This window comes from Bos indicus x Bos taurus, chromosome 5 (assembly GCF_003369695.1).
Source record: "Bos indicus x Bos taurus breed Angus x Brahman F1 hybrid chromosome 5, Bos_hybrid_MaternalHap_v2.0, whole genome shotgun sequence".
NCBI lineage: Eukaryota > Metazoa > Chordata > Mammalia > Artiodactyla > Bovidae > Bos > Bos indicus x Bos taurus.
In genome coordinates this window covers 61086928-61107064 of record NC_040080.1, presented here as the reverse complement: position 1 = coordinate 61107064, position 20137 = coordinate 61086928, and the positions used below count along the sequence as shown (strand labels likewise).

At 37.4% G+C, this 20137-nt stretch overlaps 1 protein-coding gene across 1 annotated transcript; it reads right to left on the bottom strand.

The window, feature by feature from the left end:
* Positions 1-9996: 9996 nt before the first annotated feature.
* LOC113893679 (olfactory receptor 6C74-like) lies at positions 9997-10935 on the bottom strand. Its single transcript, XM_027543562.1, has one exon. The coding sequence runs from the start codon at positions 10933-10935 to the stop codon at positions 9997-9999; it is 939 nt and encodes a 312-aa protein (XP_027399363.1).
* Positions 10936-20137: the final 9202 nt, after the last annotated feature.

Below are 20137 nucleotides of genomic sequence, written 5' to 3'. Positions count from 1 at the left end.
AAATACATATTTATGTATTGAATATTTTTTTAAGTATCACCCAAAATGCCATAAAATAAACCAACACTTGACCCATGGAGTATTTATGCTTTCTGTGCTCTGTAGGAAGATATCTAAAATTTGTGAATTATTCTCAGGAGGATAGGAAATCTAAGAACACCAATTGCAAAGATCAAACATTTATTATTCAAATGTTCTCCCCAGGCACTAAATATTTTTAACAGTGAAATTATATGTTATATATATGTATATATATAATACATATATATGTATTATATATATATATATATATATATATATATATATATATATATACACACCTTTAACTATGTCCCCAGAGATCTCAGTATAAATGTCTCCAACAAGAATGTTTATTCCACACACTCATGTTTTGAAATCCCAGACACATAGGTAGGATCTGGAAGCAGGAAAAGAAAACATTGCTTATGTTGATAACAAGAAGTAACAATATAAGATGATTAGCCTGTCCAGGAAACATTATATCTCAGTATAAATGCATTATCATTAATTCTTCAGACACACCTAGCATTTCATGTCCCATATGCCCTCAGTTTCTTTTTCAAAAACCATTTTTTATCCAAATAGTCTTTGTGATATTTTTTTATTTGATCTTCAGCTAAAGATTCATAATAAGTAAGAATTCTCCACTTCTATAGTTTTAAACCCTTTATGTATGTCTATACCTTGCCAATCATGCAACATGTTGCAGCCATGTGCCAAAATTCTGTCCAAAGGATGTAAATGGAGATATCTGTGCAACTTCCAGGGATCATACTCTGAAAAATGGAATTTTCACTCCTCTTCCTCTTGATCCCCCTTACTGCTGAAATGCAGATGTGATGGCAAGCCATTTGGAGCCGTGGCTATGATCAATTACAGTAGAAATGATGAATAAACAAGATAGAACACACATAGGTTCCTGACAGGACTGTAGACCATACCAACATAAAGACAGAATCACATTATGGAGGAGTTTTAGCATACCAGCTGAGAGGGTAACAGGCAAAGAAGGCTAGAGGCCGGAGAAAATAGGCTGCAAGTGTCAAGGCATTTTTTATATCTTTCTTAAGCAAAAGGAGGAAACAAATTACAAGTTCAGATTTTTTTCCCCTTCTCACTCCAGTACTTTGGCAAGCTCATGCAAAGACTTGACTCATTGGAAAAGACTCTGATGCTGGGAGGGTTTGGGGGCAGGAGGAGGAGGGGACGACAGAGGATGAGATGGCTGGATGGCATCACCGATTCGATGGACGTGAGTCTGAGTGAACTCTGGGAGTTGGTGATGGACAGGGAGGCCTGGCATGCTGCGATTCATGGGGTCATAAAGAGTCAGACACGATTGAGCAACTGAAATGAACGGAACTGAACTGATAGAAAATTAAAAAGATTTTAAAAAAATTCTGCGTTGCAATGATGACACCCGGTTCCACCTGAACTTAACTTTTCTCAAACCTTGAGCTAACCAATGCATTTTCCTTATGGAAATGTTTTCCTTAAGCTATGTTAATGAACTAGGTATTTACCCTAGACACCAGACCACCAAACTCAACTATTGAGAAATCGGTATGCAGGTCAGGAAGCATCAGTTAGAACTGGACATGGAAAACAGACTGGTTCCAAATCAGGAAAGGAGTACATCAAGGCTGTATATTGTCACCCTGCTTATTTAACTTATATGCAGAGTACTCATGAGAAACGCTGGGCTTGAGGAAGCACAAGCTGGAATCAAGATTGCTGGGAGAAATATCAATAACCTCAGATATGCAGATGACACCACCCTTATGGCAGAAAGTGAGAAGGAACTAAAGAGTCTCTTGATGAAAGTAAAAGAGGAGAGTGAAAAAGTTGGCTTAAAGCTCAACATTCAGAAAACAAAGATCATGGCATCTGGTCCCATCACTTCATGACAAATAGATGGAGAAACAGTGTAAACAGTGGCAGACTTTATTTTTAGGGGGACCCCAAAATCACTGCAGATGATGACTGCAGCCATGAAATTAAAAGACGCTTACTCCTTGGAAGAAAAGTTATGACCAACCTAGATGGCATATTAAATAGCAGAGACATTACTTTGCCAACAAAGGTCCATCTAGTCAAGGCTATGGTTTTTCCAGTAGCCATGTATGGATGTGAGAATTGGACTGTAAAGAAAGCTGAGCACCGAAGAATTGATTCTTTTGAACTGTGGTGTTGGAGAAGACTCTTGAGAGTCCCTTGGACTACAAAGGAGATCCAACCAGTCCATCCTAAAGGAAATCGTCCTGAATATTTATTGGAAGGACTGATGCTGAAGCTGAAACTCCAATACTTTAGCCACCTGATGCGAAGAGCTGACTCATTTGAAAAGACCCTGATGCTGGAAAAGATTGAAGGTGAGAGGAGAAGGGGATGACAGGGGGTGAAATGATTGGATGGCATCACCAATTCAATGGATATGAGTTTGAGTAATCTCCAGGAGTTGGTGATGGACAGGGAGGCTGGTGTGCTGCAGTCCATGGAGTCGCAAAGAGTCAGACACGATTGAGCGACTGAACTGAACTGAACTGAACTGTCTCTCTTCAAGTCTGTCCCAACTAAGACTAGAACCGATAATGGCTCAACAAACCAGTATGCTTTACTCATACAATTATTCTCCTAATCTGTGTTATTAAGATTATGTATTTCCTTGGAAACCTGCCTTTCTTCAAGATTCATGTGAATCGTTTTATGGCCCAGGATGACTCACCTTTAGCCAATGTTGTCTCAAAATGCATGTTGTAGGTGAGAGGGCTTTTGCCTCTCTCTGAGTTTTGAGATATTTGCTTTCTCTAATTAGCAGCCTGCTAGTAGGTATATGGTTCAGTTCAGTTCAGTCACTCAGTCGTGTCCAACTTTTGCAACCCCATGAATTGCAGCACACCAGGCCTCCCGTCCAACACCATAACTTTCTGCTAAAGACAAGCAGGGGGGCACTCTTTCTGCCTGCTTCTGATGTCTATGTCAGAAGCTTTCTCAATCTCTTTTATACTTTAATAAAACTTGATTACACAAAAGCTCTGAGCAATCAAGGGCTATCATTGGCCCTGGATTGAATTCCTCTCTTCCAGCGGCCAAGAATTCTGGTATCTTTCATGGCTCAGCAATAACCTTTCACAGCATGACTATTAAAGATAGAAATAAATTATTTTTTGCTTTACATGCTATGCTATTTTTCTCATACTATATAAAATATATATTTTCAAAACCTGTTTACTTGGACTGATATTTCATATTTGTTTAACTTGTTTACTCTGTCTGTGTGTCTTCTCTCATGATCCTTTATTTTATGATTATAATTAATGGATATGTATGACTTTAATCCTTACAGGTAAGTTTGGCCTTGGAGTAGAAAATGAAACAGGGCAAAGCCTAACAGAGCTTTGCCAAGGGAACACACTGGTTATATCAAACACCCTCTTCCAACAACACAAAAGACAACTCTACACATGAACATCACCAGATGTTTAATACCAAAATCCAATTGATCATATTCTTTGCAGCCAAAGATGGAGAGGCTCTATACAGTCAGCAAAAACAAGACCTGGAGCTGACTATGGCTCAGATCATCAATTATTGCAATATTCAGATTTAAATTGAACATGGTAGGGAAAACCACTAGGTAATTCAGGTATGACCTAAATCAAATCTCTTATGATTACACGATGGAAGTGATGAATAGATTCAAGGGATTAGACCTGTTAGGGTGCTTTACAATCTATAGATAGAGGTTCATGACATTGTAAAGGAGGCGGTGAACAAAACCATCCCCAAGAAAAAGAAATGGAAGAAGTCAAAATAGTTGTCTGAGGAGGCCTTACAAATAACTGAGTAAAGAAGTGAAAGGCAAGGGAAAGATATACCCAACTGAATGCAGGGCTCAAAGAACAGCAAGGGGATATAAGAAAGCCTTCTTAAGCGAACAATGAAAAGAAATAGAGGAAAACTATAGAATGTGAAAGACTAGAGATCTCTTTAAGAAAGTTGGAGATATCGAGGGAACATTTCATGCAAAGATGGGCACAATAAAGGACAAAAAATGGAAAGACCTAACAGAAGCAGAAGATATTAACAAGAGGTAGCAAGAATATAAAGAAGAACTGTACAAAAAAGCTCTTAATGACTCAGATAACCATGATCGTGTGGTAACTCACCTAGAGCCAGACATCCTGTGCGTGGCTCAAGTGGGCCTTAGGAAGCATTACTACAAACAAAACTAGTACAGGTGATGGAATTCCAGCTGAGCTATTTCAAGCCCTAAAAGATGATACTGTTGAAGTGCTGCACTCATTATACCAGCAAATTTGGAAAATCCAGCAATGGTCACAGGACTGGAAAAGGGCATTTTTGATTCCAATCCCAAAGAAAAGCAATACCAGTATTTAAAGTACCTTTAAATTTCTCTTATTTCACATGCTAGCAAGATTATGCTCAAAATCCTTCAAAAAAGGTTTCAACAGTACTTGAGTTGAGAATTCCAGATGTGCAAGCTAGATTTAGAAAAGGCAGAGGAACCAGGGATTAAATTGCCAGCATAGACTGGATCATAGAAAAAAATAAGACAATTCCAGAGAAACATCGATTTTTGCTTCATTGACTATGCTAAAGCCTTTGACTGTGTGGATCACAAAAAAAAACTGTGGAAAATTCTTATAGATGGAATACCAGACCCCCAGGAATGGAATACCTGCCTCCTGAGAGACCTGTATGCAGTTCAAGAAGCAATATTTAGAACTGCACATGAACAATGTACTGGTTCAAAATTCAAAAAGGAGTATGCCAAGGCTGTATATTGTCACTCTGCCTTTTAACTTATATGCAGAGTACATCATATGAAATGCTGCACTGTATGACTCACAAGCTGGAATCAAGATTTCCAGGAGAAATATCAGCAACCTCAGATATGCAGATGATACCACTTTAATGGCAGAAAGCAAAGAGGAACTAAAGAGCTTCATCATGAAAGTGAAAGAAGAGAGTGAAAAAGCTGGCTTAAAACTCAACATTCAAAAACTAAGATTATGGCATTGGGTCACATCACTTCATGGCAAACAGATAGGGAAAAAGTGGAAGCAGTAGCAGACTTTATTTTCTTGGGCTCCAAAATCACTGTGGAAGGTGAGTGCAGCCATTAAATTAAAAGACATTTGCTCCTTGGAAGAAAAGCTAAGAAAAACATAGACAGAGACATCACTTTGCTAACAAGAATCCATATAGTCAAAGCTATAATTTTTCCAGTAGTCATGTATGGATGTGAGTGCTGAATCATAAAGAAGGCAGAATGCCAAAGAACTGATGCTTTCAAACTATGTTTTTGGAGAACATTCTTGAGAGTCCCTTGGTCAGCAAGGAGATCAAACCTGTCAACCCTTAAGGAAATCAGTCCTGAATATTCATTGGAAGGACTGATGCTGAAATTGAAGCTCCAATACTTTGGGCACCTGATGTGAAGAGCTGACTGATTGGCAAAAAGCCTGATGCTGGGAAAGACTGAAGGCAGGAGAAGGGGATGACAGAGGATAAGATGATTTGATATTATCACACACTTAATGGGCATGAGTCTGAGCAAACTCCAGGAGATAATGAAGAACAGGGAAACTTGGCATGCTGCAGTCCAAAGAGTCAGACACAACTGAGCAACTGAACAAGAGCCAACTCTGATAGTTTTCTTTTTTCATATTTTCTAGTTCCTTGTTAAAATTATCACTCTGTTCATCTATTGTTTCCCCTAGTTCAGTTAACATTTTCATTACTAATATTTTGAACTGTTTATCTGTTAAATTATTTTTTTCATTTCACTAGTTGTTTGTTCAAATTTCTTTTGTTTGATTTGAAACAAATTACTCCATCTTCTTGTGGCTTAAATTTCTGTCTTTATGAAATCCGGTGAAACAGTCATATCTATCCCTGTCTTGAAGGCTGTCTTGTGTGGGTGCATCACTAGACAGTCTGTGTGTGCCTAGTGACTTTGGTCAGAGATCTGGATCAGAAGTGAGTACAAATCCTATTTCCCCTGGACTGTGCTGGCGGCTATCAACTTGGTGGGATGGCAGTTGGAGATGAAGGGGCTAGAATCAGAGCCAGATGTAAGCTGGGGCTTTTTCTATGGTCAGAGGCCAACACAGCCCCATCAATATATGGACTGTCCCTTGGTGCTGAAGAAGAAGCACTGAGGGTCAGGTTATATCTGATTTCCTGTTCTGTTTAAGTGTGTGCTCTCCCTGCCTCTCATCATCAACACCTTTATCCAGAAGGGGCTAGAGCTGGAGTAAGAGGGGCCAGAATGGGCACCTGTTGCAAGCCAGGGTGTGTTCTTGGGGGGCTCTGGCACACTAGTATTCAAGACTGGACCTGATATGCTACCTCTATGAGTACCACCAGCAAAGGCCACCCCTACCTTGTTCAGATATAGTGCCAGATCTAAATTGACTTTATCCCCTTGCCCTAGTTGGGAGTTGCACCATGGAGCAAGAGGGGCTGAAGTGAACACTTGACATTGGCCAGGGCACACATGTGGCCAGTATGGGAAAATGACCAGAGTCCCAGGCAGTCTCAATCTGCTTCTTCCACCTTGTTTCAGGAGCAAGCAAGTATATATGCTCTTCACAGAGTATAAGTTTCCCGAAGCCCTGCTGCAAGCCCCATGGGTTTTCAAGTCAGCCAAGGAAACTTGTTTTCCCAGTGTTAGACTCTAGGACTGTGGTGGATATGTGGTTCAAACTGCTCACTCCCCAGAGAGGACTTCTGAGTCCATGTAACCTCTCCCCTCTTCAGTGTCCCCTCCTAAGGGTGCAGTTCCCTACCGGATTGCTTCTTTTTCCTTCCTACCTGACTCTGAGGGGATCTTTCTTTACACCTTTAGTTGTATAGCAATCTTTCTGGCAGTCTCCAATTTGTTTTCAGTGAGAATTGTTCCATAGGTATATGTGTTTTCGATGTATTCATTGGGGGAGGTGAGCTCAGCATCTTCCTACTCTGACATTTTCATCTCCCTAAGTAATTTGTTTTAAAAATATTGCTTCATATCTTTTAATCCCCTTCACCTATTTTAACCCTCCACCAACTCCTCTTCCCTTTGGTAATCCCTAGTTTCTTCTCTGTATCTGTTAGTCTCTTTCTGTTCTGTTAAATTTATTTTATTTTTGATTCCACATATAAGTGAAACATTTGGCATTTGTCTTTCTCTGTCTGACTTACTTCCTTAAGCATAATACCCTTCAGCTTCATCATGTTTCCACAAATGACAAAATTTCATTTCATTTCGTGGTTGAGTAATACTCAATTGCCTATATACAGGCACCCCTTCTTCCTTATCTATTCATCTCTTGATGGACTTTAGGTTACTTCCATATCTTGGCTACTATAAATAATGCTACTATGGACATTGGGGTGCACCTATTTTTTTTTTCAAATTAGTGTTTTTGCTTTCTTTAGACAAATATTCAGGAGTGGAATGGCTGGATTGTATGGTAGTTCTATTTTTAATTTTTGAGTAATCACCATGATATTCTCCACAATGGCTACATCAGTTTAAATTCACATCAACAGTGCACCAGGGCTGCCTTTCTCCCACATTCTCACCAACACGTATTATTTACTGTCTTTTTGATGATAGGCATGCTGATAGGTTTGACATGGTATCTCATTGTGGTTTTGCTTGGCTTTTTCCTGATGATCAGGGATGTAGAGCACCTTTTCATGGGCCTGTGGGCCATCTGTATGTCTTCTTTGGGGACAAAAAATGTCTATTCAGGCCCTCTGTCCAATTTTTAATTGAGTTGTTTGCTAAGGAATGGCAACTCAGTCCAGTATTCTTACCTGGAGAATCTCATGGACAGAGGAGCCTGGTGGGCTACAGTCCATAGGGTCACAAAGAGTTGGACATGACTGAAGTGACTTAGCCATCATGCACTGTTTCTGGGCTTTCTATTCTGTTCCATTGACCTCTCTGTCTTTTTTTTTTTTTTGCAAGACTATACTGATTTAATGACTGTAACTTTATAGTGTGGTCTGAAGTAAGGGAGTGTGAGATCTCCAGCACTGTTGTTTTTTCTTAAAATTTCATTGACTATTTGGGATCTATTGTGATTCCATAAAATTTTAGGATTATTTGTTCTAGTTTTGTGAAAAATGTCATAGGGATCTTAACAGGGATTTCATTAAATCTATAGATAACTTTGGGTAGTGTGGATATATTAACAACATAATTAATTCTTTTAATCCATAAACACCAGATATCTTTCCATATATCTGCATCATACTCAATGCCTTTCATCAATGTTTTATACTTTCAGAATAGAAATATTTCACAACCCTGGTTAAATTTCTTCTAGAGCAATTTATTCTTTTTGATGCAATTATTAATAGGATTGTCTTCTTGATATTTCTTTCTAGTAGCTTCACTGAGCTATCTTTTGCTCTTATGCATAATGACAATAATTTTTATATCACACGGTTGTTTCTAAAATTATATGATTTGCATAAAACACCTACCAGTTTCTGTCATTTATGGAGTAGTCAATAAACTGAGTTCTTATCTCTAATTCTATATTTGTTGTTCAGTCTACTTCAGTAGAGCTGAAAAGGTGAAAGCATTTAAGGATAAAGTATTTTAGCATTTCACACGGAAGATTTCTTAAGAAGTAAGTTGTACTTCTATTTAAAAGTTGTGTTAGAGATCTATTTTAATCAAAAACAAACAAAAAGTAGTAGAAAATTCTCTGAGGATTCAGGATTCCTAGGTGATGGTACCAGCATGATTAGAAATAATCAAATTGATATTTCATATACAAACTGAAATAATGAAGATGACAGATGATATAACTTTAATCTACCTTGGTACAGGAAGAAATAGTAATTGGGACATTTTAGTTTAAAACTGCTGGATCCTTATCAAGAGTTTCAGTACATGCTCTATGTTAAGTACAGTGTAGATGATAGATCTTTAAAATATATATATTTCAGAATAGCTCAATGATAAAGTAGTGGTTTAACTCAAACTTATGTTTTTAAAGGACATTCCTCCCAATTAGCACATAGCAGAATCAAAATTAGTCAGGAATTTAGAGAGCCTTGTCTTATTTTAATTAGATTGTCTCAAAATGTATATATGTATCTTCTTCAACTTTTGTGTTCTTAAAATTTCTAAAAGTTTAATAATGCTTCAGAGTCATTAGCTCTACTTTCACAAAATGGATAAAAATGATACTTAAATTATCACCAAAAATGTAATAATTTGTTTAAATACACATTTTCCCAACAATTATGTTTAAGACCCAAATAGCCTTTAAAGTATAGTTCATTTTATGGTTTTTAAATAAACATATAAAATTCTCTGGTCAGTTACATATTATATGTAGTTTTCTTCCTGCCTATCATTTATTCTGCTCATAAGATAGTATTCAAATATACTTTCTTATAAAGAACTAATTTCTAAAGAATGTATTAAAACAACTATATTTTAATAAACATTTAAAATATGAATATGAACATTGTATTAATTTATGTTTTAATTTTCTATTATTTTAAATAGAATATACATTAATAAATTAGTAGTATGAAAAATATAAATGGATATTAGATTTAAGTAGGTATTAAGTGATAACAACTAAAAGATAGTAATAACATGACATCACAAGCTGCTTTAAATATAGTTTAAATGTAAGGATACTTTTAGGCTTGACTAACTAGAACTGAGAGATAAAGAAACAAATTTAAAATGTGTCTCAATTTCTTTCACATGTACAAAGAAGGTGAGATTCAAAATAAATCTCTATAGAAGACTATAAATAAAATTAAATTCTAGCACAAAATTTGTGTAAAAATAAAGCTTTAAATAAAGATTAATGTTGTAGAAATGAAAGGAAAAGCAGAGGAAATGTGTATTAGAACTACATTGGATATGCTGTTGTTGATTGATGCCCTTTTGCTTATCTTCTTTATGTATAGTGCAAATCATATTCATTCCTTTGAGAAAGAAACAACTCTATGTATCGTATTCATGAAGGCTTTCTTCACTTGTTGGTTCCTTAAGGTATAAATGAAAGGGTTCAAAAATGGAACAACAGAGGTGTTGAGCACTGAAATTCCTTTGGAAAAAGATATTCTTTGTTTGACTGAAGGTTTAACATATATAAAGATGCCGCTGCCGAAAGTAAGGGATATCACAATCATGTGAGAAGAACACGTTGAAAAAGCCTTTCTCCTATGACTAGCTGAGGGAATTCTTAGAATGGTCAAGGCAATACAGGTATATGATATAATCACCATTACCAGTGTGATCACCAGTGTCACCACAGCTGAGATGAATCCCATCATCTCGATTAACTTTGTATCTGAGCAGGAGATTTGTAGGAGGGGAGTGGAGTCGCAATAGAAATGATCAACAACGTTGGAGGCACAGAAGTCAAGGTTTAGGCCATAGAGGAGTGGTGGAAAGATGACAAAGAATCCAGCAACCCAACAACTGAGGACAAGCTGCATGCAGATTTTACTGTTCATGATGGTTGTGTAATGCAAGGGCTTACAGATGGCAACATAGCGGTCATAGGACATTGCTGCCAGTAAATAACATTCAGATGCTCCAAAAAGAAAGGCAAAAAACAGTTGAGTCATACAACTGTTATAGGAAATGGTTTTGTCTCCTATTGCCATCATAACCAGCAATTTAGGGATGCATGTAGTAGTATACGAAATTTCTAAAAAGGAAAAATTTCGAAGGAAAAAGTACATGGGGGTCTTCAGGTGTGTATCTACCAGGGTGAGCGTGATGATAATAAGATTGCAAGTGATGCTTAGCATGTAGGTGAGTAGTAGGAAGATAAATAAAACAATTTTTGTTTGTGGGTCACTTGTTAAACCTGCTAGAATAAACATTACCACCCTTGTATGATTTCCCATTCCAGTTTTCTGACAATTGCTCTGTCTGAATAGAAGAAAAAGAAAAAAAAAAAAATGAAACCAAGGGAGACATAACAGGAATAATCACTATTTAAGGTAAAGTTAGGTAATGACAACCCACTCCAGTACTCCTGCTGGAGAATCCCATGGATGGAGGAGCCTGGTAGGCTCCATGGTGTTGCTAAGAATGAGACACGATTGAGTGACTTCACTTTCACTTTTCACTTTCATGCATTGGAGAAGGAAATGGCAACCCACTCCGGTGTTCTTGCCTGGAGAATCCCAGGGATGGGGAAGCCTGGTGTGCTGCCGTCTATGGGGTCACACAGAGTCGGACACGACTGAAGCAACTTAGCAGCAGCAGCAGCAAAGCAATTTTTCATGTACAGCAAAACAATGCTCATTCATGTTTTAAAAGTGTGTTTTTTTTTTTTTTTTAGAGATAGTAATAGATGCATGTGCAAAATGTCTGGATAGATTAATTAAAAGTTCAGCTTGTAGTTCTTTTAGAGAATCATCTATATAACAGTAGTAATTGTTGATAGTTTTTATGTAAGGCAATCAGAGATATAAAGAACTTTTAAAGTATAATAAATGCTTTTACTCTCTTTATATCATCCATGAGTTTGGATATATGCCATTTCCTGTTCAATTAAGTTCTCAGACTAGAACCAAAATTATATCTATCATTGAAGCCCCGGTTTCATACACACACACACTATTCATCCTCAATAAACAGAGCTAGGAGAAAGCAATGGCACCCCACTGTAGTACTCTTGCCTGGTAAATCCCATGGATGGAGGTGCCTGGTGGGCTACAGTCCATGAGATCTCGAAGAGTCGGACACGACTGAGTGACTTCACTTTCACTTTGAACTTTCATGCACTGGAGAAGGAAATGGCAACCCACTCCAGTGTTGTTGCCTGGAGAATCCCAGGGACAGAGAAGCCTGGTAGGTTGCCGTCTGTGGGGTCGCCCAGAGTCGGACACGACTGAAGCCACTTAGCGGCAGCAGCAGCAGTACATCTTTTCCATTTTACTCAATTAACCAAACTCAAATGCCTGATTTTAGACTCATTTATCTTCATAGCTATCCTGATCGGATTTCATATAAATTAATATGGGGCACTGGAAATAGTCTTATTTTCTGTTCTTGGGTTTCCCTGGTGGCCCAGTGGTTGAGAGTTCGCCATGCAATGAAGGGGACACCAGTTGGACTTCGGGTTCAAGAGAATCTCATATGCTGCACAGTGAGTAGGCTCTTGCATCACAACTACTGAGCCTGCACTCTAGAGCCTGTGCTCTTCAACAAGAGAAGCCACTCCAATGAAAAGCCCGTACACTACAACTATACAGAGTAGACCACACTTCCAGGAACTAGAGAAAGCCCGCACAGCAACGAAGACCCAGAGTAGCCAAAAATGTGCACGTGTTAGTCGCTCAGTTGTGTCCGACTCTTTGCTACCCCATGGACTGGCTGCCAGGTTCCTCTGACCATGGGATTCTCCAGGCAAGAATACTGGAGTAGGTTGCCATTCCTTTTTCCAGGGTATCTTCCCAACCCAGCGATCCAACCCAGGTCTCCTGCATTACCATGTAAGCCACTGGGGAAGCCCAGCCAAAAATAACTAGCTAAATAAATAGAATGTTTTTATAGTCTTATTTTTTGTTCTTTATAGTATTTCCATCTCCTTAGTCTCTGATGTAACCTATCCTTCCCATTTTGTATGCTAAAACAACATCTGCAAGTACAGTCTGTAAAGTCAATGTGTGTATTGAGAAATTGCAGTTTTCCTCTGCAGGTTATGATTCTGAGAATGGATAGGTAGAATAAAGTGAAAAATAAGGATAAGGGATACAGAGGCAAAGAGAGAAATATAAATATGGCACCATGAGATTGTATGAAGTGGAGGAAGTTAAGATAAGAGAAATATAAACATAATGGTAAAGCTCTATGTAAATCAAGAGAGGTAAGAAAAGGTTTTCGGGGATAGGGTAGTGAGTTTGAAGGAAAAATTAAAGTAAGGTTAAAATATGTATATATTAAAGGAGGAAATTTTTATGACTGAAATTTCTCTCCATCTGCTTATATTTTTATACTTACCTTTTTGTTCTCTAAAATACAGACTGAAAATATGAACAATTTTGAGAGTAGCATAGTCTAAAAAAGACGATTAACTGGTAAATTTCAGTACATAATGAATCACATAATAGGGTGACACAAATATTAAGAGACACATATGTCCCTATTGTAAGGATATTAAGTGTCTGGGTAATGTGCAATTAAAGAAATATTGTCTATTTACAACTACTCCCCTCACTGGCATATAATGAGTGAGACAGATTATTCAGGTTTGCACAGCCAGTAAAAGTGGACATGAAGATTAATTGAAAGTGTGTTCTCTCTAAAGCTGTCCCCTTAGTACTAAAACATTTTTATGAATAATTAAAAGCCAGAATATAGTGTATTTGCTCAAATTCATGTATCAAAACCATACATATAAATATATAGAAATTTAAGAACGAAAAGAGATGCCATTTTTCTTGGACATTCAGAAAATTGTGCAGCAATCTGTTATAATTTTTTTCTCATTTACACAATTTATCATAAAGGCAATGATTGTAGAATGCATATATCTAAATAATCTTATAAGAATTTTATCATGTCGCATCATTCCTTTGTCCAGCTTCACCAATCATATCACAGTAACAGTTCCCCAACAGAGACTATAAAAAATTTACATTACAAACCGTTAGAAAGAAGGTCTATGAACACAGTTAGGGTTAGCTGTGTTAGATGCTGTGAATACCAGCTAAATTACAAAAAGAAAAAAGAATTTCAAGACTAAATTTTTGTTATGTTGCATTACACTTCTTTCACTGTTTTCCCCTAAATCAAAATTTAAAAGGTTAACAAAAATAAAGTAAAATAGAACTAATGTGTATATACATATACACACACATATATACACAAAAGAAAATATTATCTTTACATTTTAAAACATACCAATTCTTTTCATATGTTGAGTCCTAAATCATTCTGCCAAAAACATTTAAAAATACAACATCTTCTTTACAGAAGACATAATGCATATTGATTTATGTGACATATCTTTGCTTCAATATTTAGTTTTTGTCATCATGAGGAACAGGGTACTGATATTTCATTCCTCTCCAAATACATTTCACTCCACTTCATAATCTTTGATTATAGTTTTTTACATATATTGCAAAGTTTGAAACAATTTGATTAGAACTTTTAACACAGTTTTTAGGCTACTACTTTAAAGTCCCGATTATATACTGAATACTTTTCTATGTACTACCCAGAGTGCCATACAAATTAATAAACTCTTGACCACATGTGGTGTTTATACCTTCTGTGCCCCGAAGGAAAATATCTAAAGATGATGGAGAATTCTCAGGAGGATGAGATTCGTGAACACTATTTCCCAATGGACGACAAATTTGTATATTATAAAGTGTTCTCTCTAGGCACTAAATAATTTAATATATATATAGATATAACTGCTTTTAATGTATTTTCAAAGAATTAAGTATAATTTGTCTAATATATTATTGCCCTTCCACACATTCATGTTTTGAAATCCCAGATACAAAGATAAAGCTTTGAAAGGAGAAAGAAAAAAAATTATTTTAATTAGTAATAAATAGTAAGAACATTAGATGGAGAACATAGCTTGTTATAGAAAACATTGTATCTTAGGCTAAATACGTAATTATTAACAATTCAGGCATGCCCAAAGAAAAGTTGTTCTTTTTTGTTTTCCAAATAGTGTCTGTGATATTGTCTAGTAGAATGCAAATTAATAGTTCACAATAACTGAGCATTCTCCATTTCTTCACTATAAATAGAATATTCATCTATGTGTACATGTAGCTAGGCTTTCTTGCAACTTGTTGTGGTTATTTGACTAAATTCTATTCAAAAGATGTAAATGGAGATACTTTGTGCAACTTTCAGGCATATCCTTTGATAGAAGGGGTTTGTTCTCCTCTTTCTCTCCCCTCGCCCCCACTGTTCGAATGCAGTTGGGATGGAAGTATTCTGAGCCATGAGTATTCAAAATCTCAGTAGGAATGGTGAATTAACAAGACAGAACACACCCAGGTTCCTGAGCCGATCATAGGCTACATCAGCATAGAAACACGATGACTTAATGAAGAGTTTTCATCATACCAGCCTGAATATTTAAATGAGATAAAAATAAGCAATTTTTTTGAAACTTTCCATTTATTTTTGTTTTTTAATCTTTTAAATATTTTATTTATTATTATTTATTTTATTTTATTTTTTTTACTTTACAATATTGTATTGATTTTGACATACATCAACATGCATCTGCCACGGGTGTACACACGTTCCCAATCCTGAACCCTTGCTCCCACCTCCCTCCCCATACCATCCATCTGGGTCATCCCAGTGCACCAGCCCCAAGCTTCCTGTATCATGCATCAAAGCTGGACTGGAAATTCGTTTCTTATATTATATTATACATGTTTCAATGCCATTCTCCCAAATCACACCCCCCCGCCCCACAGAGTCCAAAAGATTGTTCTATACATCTCTGTCTCTTTTGCTGTCTCACATACAGGGTATGTCATTACCATCTTTATAAATTCCATATATATGAATTAGTATACAGTATTGGTGTTTTTCTTTCTGGCTTACTTCACTCTGTATAATGGGCTCCACACAATGGAGTATTACTCAGGCATTAAAATGAATACACTTGAATCAGTTTTAATGAGGTGAATGAAACTGGAGCCTATTATACAGAGTGAAGCAAGCCAAAAATAAGCAATTTTTAAATCACTGTGATATTTATCTTTCTCATACTCTACCAAATACAGGATATTATACAAATCTAAGAACGGTATGAAGTTTTATTCCACTTAAGAGTCAAACAGGTTAGCCCATCACCACTTCACAAGTATTGACAAAAGAACACAGCCTACTGCCACAGAGGTGGAAATTTTATTATCTACTACATAGGTGAAAGCATGAGCTTCATGTTCTCACGTTTCCCCTTTTCCTCTACATTCCATGAGAACCCCTAGTGGGTGTTGTTTACAATATGCTCCTCTATCAACAATAACCTTAGAGGAACCCCAAGGTTAGTTAATTCTCAACTTTTTAAAGGGAAAAACTGCCTAAATTTGTCCAATTAGAAGACAATGTCTTTAATTTTCTGAAGGAAATGAAAAATCTGCCAAAGCTGTAAAACATTCTTGAGAAGGCAGTCCAGGACAAGACTGACCACAAGAGGTACAGACATATATACAAATAAAGCCACCCCTCATTTCTAAAGCATTTTGACTTCTGTTGAAATTTCTCCTAAGTACATCATTCTTGTGAGCTCTCAAATTAAACTGGAGGACTTTTCTCTTGCTCCTAAGGTGCAAGTCACAAATATTTCAGAAGAGTCAGCCCAATGCTTAGTCTTCACACAAGAAATACAAACCCAGGTGTGCATGAGGTTTCTTAAAAAGAAAGTGTTTACAATTTTTGCTGCAAGAGGCACCCAGACTAAAATCTTATTTCACCAGCATAGCCTTCCACTTGGCTGGTAGGCCTCAGGGATCCCATCCTGTAACTTGGTTGTGGATGGAATGTTTTAATTCAGTCTTTCCTATTTAATTTAATCCAATTTAATCCTAAATCAATCCAATCTGTCCTATTTGTTCATACCATCAGACATGTGGTATTTTTCACCCTTACTCACTGGCTGAGAGTAGAGGTAGGAAAAGCATCAAGAAATATTTTGCCTTAGGATGGGGGTGGGGGGTGCTGCTAGTGATCTCCCCTATTGTGTCTTTTATCTTGATAATCTTTCTGAGTGAGAATTGCAAGACCAACCGTCATGTAAGCTTAAGTTGTTTGCAACTGTTCAAGAGATCTGCAGTGGAGTGTTTTTCTTCTGGAGAGAGGCTCCAGGGATAGTTCTTACTGAAAAAGATCAAAAATGTTTGTTCCAACTCATGGTTGCTAAGGCCTAAGGTATTCAAAAGCAGAGACATTATTTTGCCAACAAAGGTCTATCTAGTCAAGGCTATGGTTTTTCCAGTAGTCATGTATGGATGTGAGAGTTGGACTGTGAAGAAAGCTGAGTGCTGAAGAATTGATGTTTTTGAACTGTGGTGTTGGAGAAGACTCTTGAGAGTCCCATGGACTGCAAGGAGATCCAACCAGTCCATTCTAAAGAAGATCAGCCCTGGGATTTCTTTGGAAGGAATGATGCTAAAGCTGAAACTCCAATACTTTAGCCACCTCATGAGAAGAGCTGACTCACTGGAAAAGACCCTGATGTTGGGAGGGACTGGGGACAGGGGGAGAAAGGGACTGCAGAGGATGAGATGGCTGGATGGCATCACCAACTTGATGGATGTGAGTCTGAGTAAACTCCGGGAGTTGATAATGGACAGGGAGGCCTGACGTGCTGCAATTCATGGGGTTGCAAAGAGTTGGACATGACTGAGTGACTGAACTGAACTGAACTGAAGGTATTTTCTCACTAAATGCTAGGATATTCTGTCCCTGCAATTCCAGGAAAATTGGTGTTCCTTTTCAGTTAGTATAATTTCATCAGTGTTTCCAACATCACCTACTTACACTCAGACTTTTTTTTTAGAAGAGTCAAGTGACTCAATGACAAGCCCCTTTTAATGAAACTTAACCAGAATTGGAAAAGGTCAGTTTTCATTCCAATCCCAAAGAAAGGCAATGCCAAAGAATGCTCAAACTACCACATAATTGCACTGATCTCACAATTAGTAAATTAATGCTCAAAATTCTCCAAGCCAGGTTCAGCAATACGTGAACTGTGAACTTCCAGATGTTCAAGCTGGATTTAGAAAAGGCAGAGGAACTAGAGATCAAATTGCAAACATCCACTGGATCATCGAAAAAGAAAGAGAGTTCCAGAAAAGCATCTAGTTCTGCTTTATTGACTATGCTAAAGCTTTTGATTGTGTGGATCACAACAAACTGTGGAAAATTCTGAAAGAGATGGGAATACCAGACCACCTGACCTGCTTCTTGAGAAATCTGATGGAGGTCAGAAAGCAACAGGTAGAACTGAACATGCAACAACAGACTGGTTACAAATAGGGAAAGAAGCAGGTCAAGGCTGTATATCGTCACCCTGCTTATTCAACTTATATGCAGAGTACATCACAAGAAACACTGGGTTGGATGAAGCACAAGCTGGAATCAAGTTTGCAGGAGAAATATCAATAACCTCAGATATGCAGATGACACAACCTTTATGGCAGAAAGTGAAGAACTAAAGAGCCTCTTGAAAGTGAAATGCTGCTAAGTCGATTCAGTCATTTCTGATTCTGTGTGACCCCATAGATGGCAGCCCACGAGGCTCCCCCATCCCTGGGATTCTCCAGGCAAGAACACTGGAGTGGGTTGCCATTTCCTTCTCCAGTGCATGAAAGTGAAAAGTGAAAGTGAAGTTGCTCAGTCGTGTCAGACTCATAGCAACTCCATGGACTACAGCCCACCAGGCTCCTCCATCCATGGGATTCTCCAGGCAAGAGTACTGGAGTGGGGTGCCATTGCCTTCTCCATGAAAGTGAAATAGGAGAGTGAAAAAACTGGCTTAAAACTCAACATTCAGAAAACTAAGATCATGGCATCTGGTCCCATCACTTCATGGCAAATAGATGCGGAAACAGGGGAAACAGTGACAGACTTTATTTTGGGGACTCCAAAATCACTGCAGATGGTGACTGCAGTCATGAAATTAAAAGACACTTGCTCCTTGGAAAAGTTATGACCAACGTAGACAGCATATTAAAAAGCAGAGACATTACTTTCCAACAAAGTCTGTCCAGTCAAAGTTATGGTTTTTCCAGTACTCATGTATGGATGTGAGAGTTGGACTATAAAGAAAGCCAAGCACGGAAGAATTGATACTTTTGTACTGTAGTGTTGGAGAAGACTCTTGAGAGTCCCTTGGACTGCAAGGAGATCCAACCAGTTCATCGTAAAGGAAATCAGTACTGAATATTCATTGGAAGGACTGATGCTGAAACTGAAACTCCAATACTTTGGCCATCTGATCTGAAGAACTGACTCATTTGAAAAGACCCTGGTGCTGGGAAAGACTGAAGGCAGGAGAAGAAGGGGATGACAAAGGATGAGATGGTTGGGGCATTACTGACTCAATGCACATGAGTTTGAGTAAACTCTGGGAGTTGGTGATGGACAGGGAGGTCTGGCGTGCTGTAGTCCATGGGGTTGCAAACAGTCAGACATGACTGAGTGACTGAACTGAACTGAACTGGACCAGAATTAAGTGCAAATCCATAAGGTCCTCCTCTGTGAAGTTGTTGCCACCTGGAAGTCGTGCCAATCAGACTGACTAGGGGATGTAATTAGGGTAAAGTAAAATATCATTCCCAAGAATAATCTAGATGGAATCTTGGGTTTTCCAAGTAGATGTGTGTATCTCTTTATCCCCAATACCCCTTATTCAGATCACTACCAAGAAGAAATGAAAGGAGATAACTCCTTTCTGGAAACAGTTGGATTCAGTGACTACATCCTTTAACTAGGTCCCAGGGATCAGGAAGAGATGAGAGAGATGAAATCTGACTTTTGCTCATCAGTTTGCCCAATAAATGTGGTCAAATTTCAGTTTCTCTGAAGAGCTGAACACTTGACAGAGATTAGTATATAGAACCAAAATAGTGTAGATGCAACCAACTGATCCCTAACTTGAAATATTGGCAAAATATGTGGAAATGCTGAATAGACATTTTTCAAAAAAGGCATGCAGATGGACAACTGACACATGAAAAGATAACTCAAAATTTTGATCATTGGAGAAATGCAAACTAATACTGCAATGAGATATCAATTCACACATTTTAATTTATTTTTTTTGTTTTAATTTATTTATTTATTTATTTTTTTAACAGTCTTCTTAAACTTCGTTTTTATTTATTTATTTTTTTTAAATTAATTTTATTCTATTCTCAAACTTTACATAATTGTATTTTAAAGTGACTATTATAAAAAAGGACAACGAATAACAAGTGATGTGGAGAAAGAACAATTGTGAATTATTGGTGGGAATGTAAATGATGTAGCCACTACAGGAAATACTATAAAGTTCACAAAGAAATTAAAAATGGAACTACTATATGATCTAGAAATTCCACTTCT

Excerpts from the sequence above, each read along its gene's own strand:
- LOC113893679 (XM_027543562.1), bottom strand. The coding sequence starts at position 10,935 with ATGGGAAATCATACAAGGGTGGTAATGTTTATTCTAGCAGGTTTAACA.